The sequence below is a fragment of the Botryllus schlosseri genome, chromosome 10 (assembly GCF_051294905.1).
Source record: "Botryllus schlosseri isolate E-star chromosome 10, Bs_hap1, whole genome shotgun sequence".
NCBI classification, from domain to species: domain Eukaryota; kingdom Metazoa; phylum Chordata; class Ascidiacea; order Stolidobranchia; family Styelidae; genus Botryllus; species Botryllus schlosseri.
Window position 1 is genome coordinate 24118618 of NC_137245.1, and position 6887 is coordinate 24125504.

Sequence of the window (6887 nt, forward strand, 5' to 3'; positions counted from 1 at the left end):
ATCCCGCTGGGAAAAATTTTATGCCAGTGAAGAAATACCAATTTGAAATCGTGTGCGTCTCTTAGTTTAGAAGCCTACGTTTGGGCGGTTCTATATTTTTTTGATATAGCAGACTGGAAGTCACGAAATAACATCATGTAACGAAGTCATATCAACGGTTCCGCCCGCCCGAAGATGTTTAATCATTATTTACGGGCCCTCCCATTTTCAAGACACTTCACTCAGCTCTACCGGTAAATCTGATTACGTGAGTAGAGAGGAAAATAAATTGATAGCATATTATATATGCAATCGCCGATCTGATTGACCGATTTTATCATAAATTATCGAAAATTTTCGCGCTTCACGCTGGCTCACATTACAGTACAGGTGATTTCGTAACAAACGCGAACAACGTGAAGGGGGGGGGGGGTCGTTTTATCACCCTATGGGAGCCGAAGACCCACGTTTTTGGGGGCCTGACGAGGTGCTGTTTCGTTCCTGCCAACGGGTATACGCCCGAAGATGTTTAATTATTATTGAGTGGTCCTACCTTTTCAAACACACCTCACTAAGCTCTACAGGCAAATCTGATTACGTGAGCAGAGAGAAGATAAAAATTGATAACAATGTATGCAATTCCCGATCATATACTGACCGATGAAATCATGAATTCTAGAAATTTTGTGCGCCTGGCGCGCTTAGGCGACAAAAGCTGATTCACCGAAGAAACTCCCAATGAATATGATGAATAGTGGTAAACAGTGTATCGCCGGAGGGCTTCGCCCCCCAGACGTTCGGTCTATAACCCTATGGGGAGCCTAAGACCAAAGTATTTTTTTTTGGTGGGGGAGGGGGGGGGGGGGCTGACGAAGTGCTGTTACGGCCCTGCTGATACATAAACTTGCATTTGAATAATTTGTCTTATCTGGTTTGTTTGTTTATTTACTTCCTTCCAGAAAAGCTCCTTGGATGCTCATTGAAGCTGTCTATCGCAATATTGATATATTCGATAATCCCAAGGATGTGTGGCCACTATTTCGCAACAAAATACATCGACTTGAGTTGAAAAGCTGAGTTGAGGTTATCGGTAGTGTGTCTACACAAACACAGAAACACTTATACTTAAGCATCAGCTTTGCCACCAAGAAAGACACGTATTCGGGGGAGAATGTAATTCATCTTAAGATGCACAGTTGCACACTAGGGCTGTTCAAAAATAACTTTTTTTCCCGGATTCCTTCCATTCACTGATTAAATTGTCAGGTTACCCTAAAAAACGCTGCACACCAAATTTGGTTAAATTCTAACGAGTATAGGACTCCGCAGATCCAATTAAGATTTTTAATTTATTATGGAAAATTAATTTTAAAAAATGTTCAAATTTTTCTGCCAACCTCATGAAATTGTTGAGCAATTCCTACCAGGGGAAGCGGAGTTATGTGAGTTTTTCTATGATAATCCTCAGGATTATCCTTGATCGGTGGATTATACGCGATTTATCAACGAAAAACTCACATAACTCGGCTTCTACTGGTCGGAATTGACTCAAATTTGTTTTGCAACGTCTTTGAAGAGAGCTCAACAATTTCGTGGGGTTGGCGGAAAAATTTGAAATTTTTTTTTATCAATTTTCCATAGTAAATTAAAAATTTTAATTGGATCTGCGGAGTCCTATATTTGTTAGAATTGAACCAAATTTGGTGTGCAGCGTATTTTAGGGTAACCTGACAATTTAATCAGTGAATGACTGGAATCCGAAGAAAAAGTTATTTTTGAACAGCCCTATTGCACACTACTCATGTTTTTTTTAGAGAAAGGCGACAAGTTTCGTCAACCATATCGCCGCGATGCAAACCAGGTGTCTATGGTAAATTTATGCAAAGTATCAACAGCAGACAACAGCTGATTACGGATGAGCGACGTGTAGTGAGTTCCGGGCCGCTGTATATGTCATATTGTCACATTTCTCATACATTGCTGGGTGCCAATGACTGTCCTGGTCACGAAAAGAGCCGTCCTGGGACGTCACATTGTCAGGTCATCTGGAGAATTCGTCACCGGTTCACAGGCTTGAAGTGTAGGACGAAATGGAGTATGAAGAGGAGATACAGCTAATCTCTGGTGGTGATTGCAGTAATGATGTATCAGATGACGAGAACCGCAAGATTAATAAGAACGTCACAAGGTATATCAATTTTATCAGACATACCATACGATGACTAAACTAAAATCTTCATTGGCTCGAGTGCGAGTCTATTGCTGGTAAGTGGTGAGTGCCTGAGTGGTGATAAACAATTAAGCATTGTAGTAGTGGACATGGACAGGTGGTGTGGTTCCGTGTCGGCCTTCTTTTTGACAGCCTGATTTTGCAATAATATTGTAACGATATATATATATATATATATATATTGTCAACAAATGAGTGTATGAACTTCTGTTATCCGTAGCAGTGCTATAGTATATATATAGCCTATATATAGTAGCCTAATTGTTATAGTGGTTTTGATGTCTTTCAACGTTTATCTTGCATTTACATCTAGGAATTCCAATCACATTGTACTGAATGGACTTTTCAGTAGCAAATATCTCATCATGGTAAGTGTCTTGGCATCGACAGGCGGCATACTGTTTGGATACGACATCGGAGTAATATCGGGAGCACTTATCCAGCTGACAAAATTGCTGGATCTTGATTGCTCTCAACAAGAGATCGTCACCAGCTCGGTATTGATTGGGGCATTCCTGATGTCACTGGTTGGTGGAGTCCTCGTGGATACATATGGAAGGAAACTCATCATGGTACTGTCTTCATTTTTCTACATCTTGGGGGCTATCTTGACCATGTTGTCTCCCAATTATTCGTTACTGGTCGCCGGAAGATTGATTTTGGGTATGGCAATATCGTTATCGAGCTCATCTGAATGTGTCTACGTGTCTGAAGTATCACCGGCAAACTTTCGTGGGACATTAGTTGCTTTTAATGAGTTAGGCATCACGATAGGGTTCTTACTAGCATATTGTGCAAACGCCTTGTTTGCGTCTGATGAATTAAACGGTTGGCGTTGGATGTTTGGATCATCGCTTGTTGTTGTGTTACTGATGGTTGCTATCCTTTTTTTCCTTCCGAAAAGTCCACGGTATTTGTTAATGAAAGGTCGTGTTGACGAAGCTAAAAATGCTTTTTGCTTATTTCGGCAAACTGATTTGTCTTCCCCTCACTTGCTGCGTGAATGGTTAAGTATGAAAAATCATATCACAGATTCGACCCCCAATGTGTGCTCCACTCTGTGTCAGACATCGATTCGGTACAGTCTTTTAATCGCATTCAGTCTTATGATTATTCAACAAATGACTGGACAGCCGACCTTGTTGTTATACTCCTCAACAGTGTTGCATTCTTTTGGCTTCTCGGAAATCGCAACTGCAGCAGTGTGCTCTGTAGGGTTAGGTGTAGCAAAGTTGGTTTCGACGCTGATATGTATGAGTATTATCGAAAAGTATGACCGTAAATATTTCTTAGTTATCGGATGTATTGTCATGTCTGTCTCGTTGCTCGTAATATCTATCAGTGCAATAACTTACAATATCGGTGCAATGGAATCTTGTTCAAACCTTTTGTTTCTTAACAATTCTATTGAAGATGCTAGTTATTCTTCCGCTAACACCACAATATTAAATGCACCATATGTGGACTTGCCATCCACTTCTGTGTTGCGTTGGGTGATATTGTTTTCTTTGGTAATATTTGTGTCTGCTTATGCGTTTAGTTTTGGACCCGTGACTTGGCTTTACCTGAGTGAGCTGTTTCCTACTAATGTTCGAGGCAAAGCATTTTCTGTATCAATAAGCGTCAATTGGTTATTTCAGTTGGTTATATCGATATCGTTTCTGAGTTTTAGTGATGCGTGTGGTAATTTTGGTTGGCCTTATCTACTAAATGCAATATTTACTTTGGTGTCTGTGGGATTTCTATTGAGGTGCCTTCCTGAAACTAAAGGCAAAAGTTTGGAAGAAATACAACTCTGTATTTCGAAAAAAGCTCATTCAATCCGATTGTGCAATTGATTTCGTGCCAATGGTAAACTATCATGTGATTGAAGAGACTCTTTGTGGTACAACTTTAATATACATTTTAATAATACGGTATATTCATTGCAGAAATATATTAAAACTCGAAGCTTTTTGAGCTGACGCTCTTAAAGGGCAATCGTCAGCAAATGGAGAATTTCAAAAACATGCTCATCTAGCTACATTGCATACAACCAATTATGACGTCATAGAAACAAACAACATGAAATACAGGCAAACCGCGAACCCTTGAAGAGTGTCAGCTCGCAAAGCTTCGAGTTTTAATATATTTCTGCAATGAATATATTATTAAAATGTATATCATGTGATTGCGATATGTCACTTAAAAATGATTAGCTTAACACGGGCTTCATACACAATACCACTAGGCCGAGGTGGATGTTGGATTTGTATACCACGCTTGGTAGTTGAAACGGCCTATCTGTTTGTTACCTTGCATTGACTCTTGGGTATTGTATTTGTGTGTCTTGATCGGATGAAAATATTAGGACCGCCGATTTTGTATTTGGTCACGTCATGCATGAAAGCGCCTTCGATTTTGATTTCTTTCCTTTCCATTCGAATTTTTGCACGGGGGGGTATCTTCATTCACAATTATATGAAAATAAACATTGTTGAACACGTATGATAATATGTAAATGTATGCAACAGATTGGGCTGCAAATTCTACCTTAATACCCAACCTGATAACACGTTACTAAGATATTGCATTTTCTATTATGACTGTGTCTTGAATACTATTATTGCCATAACACTAAATTCGTACACATTTGCCAAAGTGAAATGAATTGCACTTCTTCCTATTGTTTTAAAATATGCTATCAATTAAAAAATATTGCGTCTTTCGAAAATATATATTATACTCAAACCTACAATGTTTTGTGGTGTGTTTTGGTGATCATTTAGCTGGGTTAATGAGTCATCATTAGTCGAATATGATTTTTCAAATTACTCTTGACACTATATGTATCGCAGTCGCGGGTAACTGGTTGGATTTCCGGTGCATGCCCTGACTCGGGTTAAAGGGTTGGAACCAGAAACGGCATCCAGAGTGACTCATGATGCGGATCGATGAGTACTCACCGAGTAAACGATATGAAAGTGGCGCAGCACAGCAGGGGTGTCAAACTCAACTATAACGTCGCGAGCCGGATTCAAAACTTATGATCGCTAGCGGGCCGCACCAAAATACTTCAAAATCCGCGCCCTTTTTTCATTTGAATGCTTCATTAACGTAGTAGGTCGTAGGGTTACCATATTTTGAAATCTGGATGGATGACTTTATAAAGTTAGTTTACCGAAATTTAAATCAGGAGATTTTGAAATATTTACTGTATATATTGTTGTGTTGACATGAAAGCAAAGGTCATCACTTTGAATCAGCTCCCGCATAACCCAATTATTTACGATATTTTTCTGACGTTGACTAGAGAAAAAAGGTGGTCACTGTAACACGACTCCCGACTGACCCGCTCGGACGTCCGCTTCGCGTATTACACTGTTACCCAAAGCTATTTGAATTATATTTCTTTGTAACTAGGCTATTCTATTTTCCATATACCCTGCATATAAAGGTTTCGCATTGGCGTTTTCGCTTCTATGAATAATTAGTTTTTCTATAAAACTCTGAAATGAGCATGCACTTTCTCGCCCTCTCGGAATTGGGTGTCAGTTTCAGCGACCTGCTCCTAACGGCAGCACCATAACTGCCGCACCCCAAACCCCCCAATTGGGGGGGGCCCGAGCTCGAAGGGGGCCCAAAATTATTTCGTGAATTAGCATAAATCATAGAGTATTTTTTGAAAATTTATGCAATATTTTGAAAAATTTTTTCGCGCTGCGCGCGAATTCAACTAGCCATTTATCTTTATTATTGGGTATTGAGCCATTACCGCGCCACGACCCACCAAGACATACAATCAAGTTTTAGGCCATATAACATGCGACTCCAAGAAGTGTGCCAGAACGATCGGCAGCGAGAAAAGCTTGGCCGAAAATGTCTATGCCCTTATGCAGACCGAAGACTTCGTTATGTATACAAAATACATATAGGTTTAATTGTCCATAGGAGTCTAAATGACTGGCGCCGAATGTTCCTGTCTTTGCAATCTGAACCTCACAAGACAAATACCATCCCGCTGGGAAAAATTTTATGCCAGTGAAGAAATACCAATTTGAAATCGTGTGCGTCTCCTAGTTTAGAAGCCTACGTTTGGGCGATTCTATATTTTTTGATATAGCAGACTGGAAGTCACGAAATAACATCATGTAACGAAGTCATATCATCGGGTCCGCCCGCCCGCGAAGATGTTTAATCATTATTTACGGGCCCTCTTGTTTTCAAGACACTTCACTCAGCTCTACCGGTAAATCTAATTACGTGAGTAGAGAGGACAATAAATTGATACCATAATATATATGGAATCGCCGATCTGATAGTCCGATTTTATCATAAATTATCGAAAATTTTCGCGCTTCGCGCTGGCTCACTATACAGTACAGATAATTTCGTGACAAACACGAACAACGTGATCGTTGGGTCGTTTTATCACCATATGGGAGTCCAAGACCCACGTTTTTGGGGGCCTGACGAGGTGCTGTTTCGTTCCTGCCAACGGGTATACGCCCGAAGATGTTTAATTATTATGGAGTGGTCCTACCTTTTCAAACACACCCGACTCAGCTCTACCGGCCAATCTGATTACGTGAGCAGATAGAAGATAAAAATAGATAACAATATATGCAATTCCCGATCATACTTACCGATGAAATCATGAATTCTCGAAATTTTCCGCGCTTCGCGCGCTTAGGCGACA

General features: G+C 40.1%; 1 protein-coding gene across 1 annotated transcript; it reads left to right on the plus strand.

Moving 5' to 3' along the window:
- Positions 1-1858: 1858 nt before the first annotated feature.
- On the plus strand, positions 1859-4946 carry LOC145448759 (solute carrier family 2, facilitated glucose transporter member 12-like). Its single transcript, XM_080327217.1, has 2 exons — positions 1859-2167; positions 2523-4946. The coding sequence occupies exons 1-2, from the start codon at positions 2070-2072 to the stop codon at positions 4045-4047; spliced, it is 1623 nt and encodes a 540-aa protein (XP_080183343.1). The 5' UTR covers positions 1859-2069; the 3' UTR covers positions 4048-4946.
- The last annotated feature ends 1941 nt before the right edge of the window (positions 4947-6887 follow it).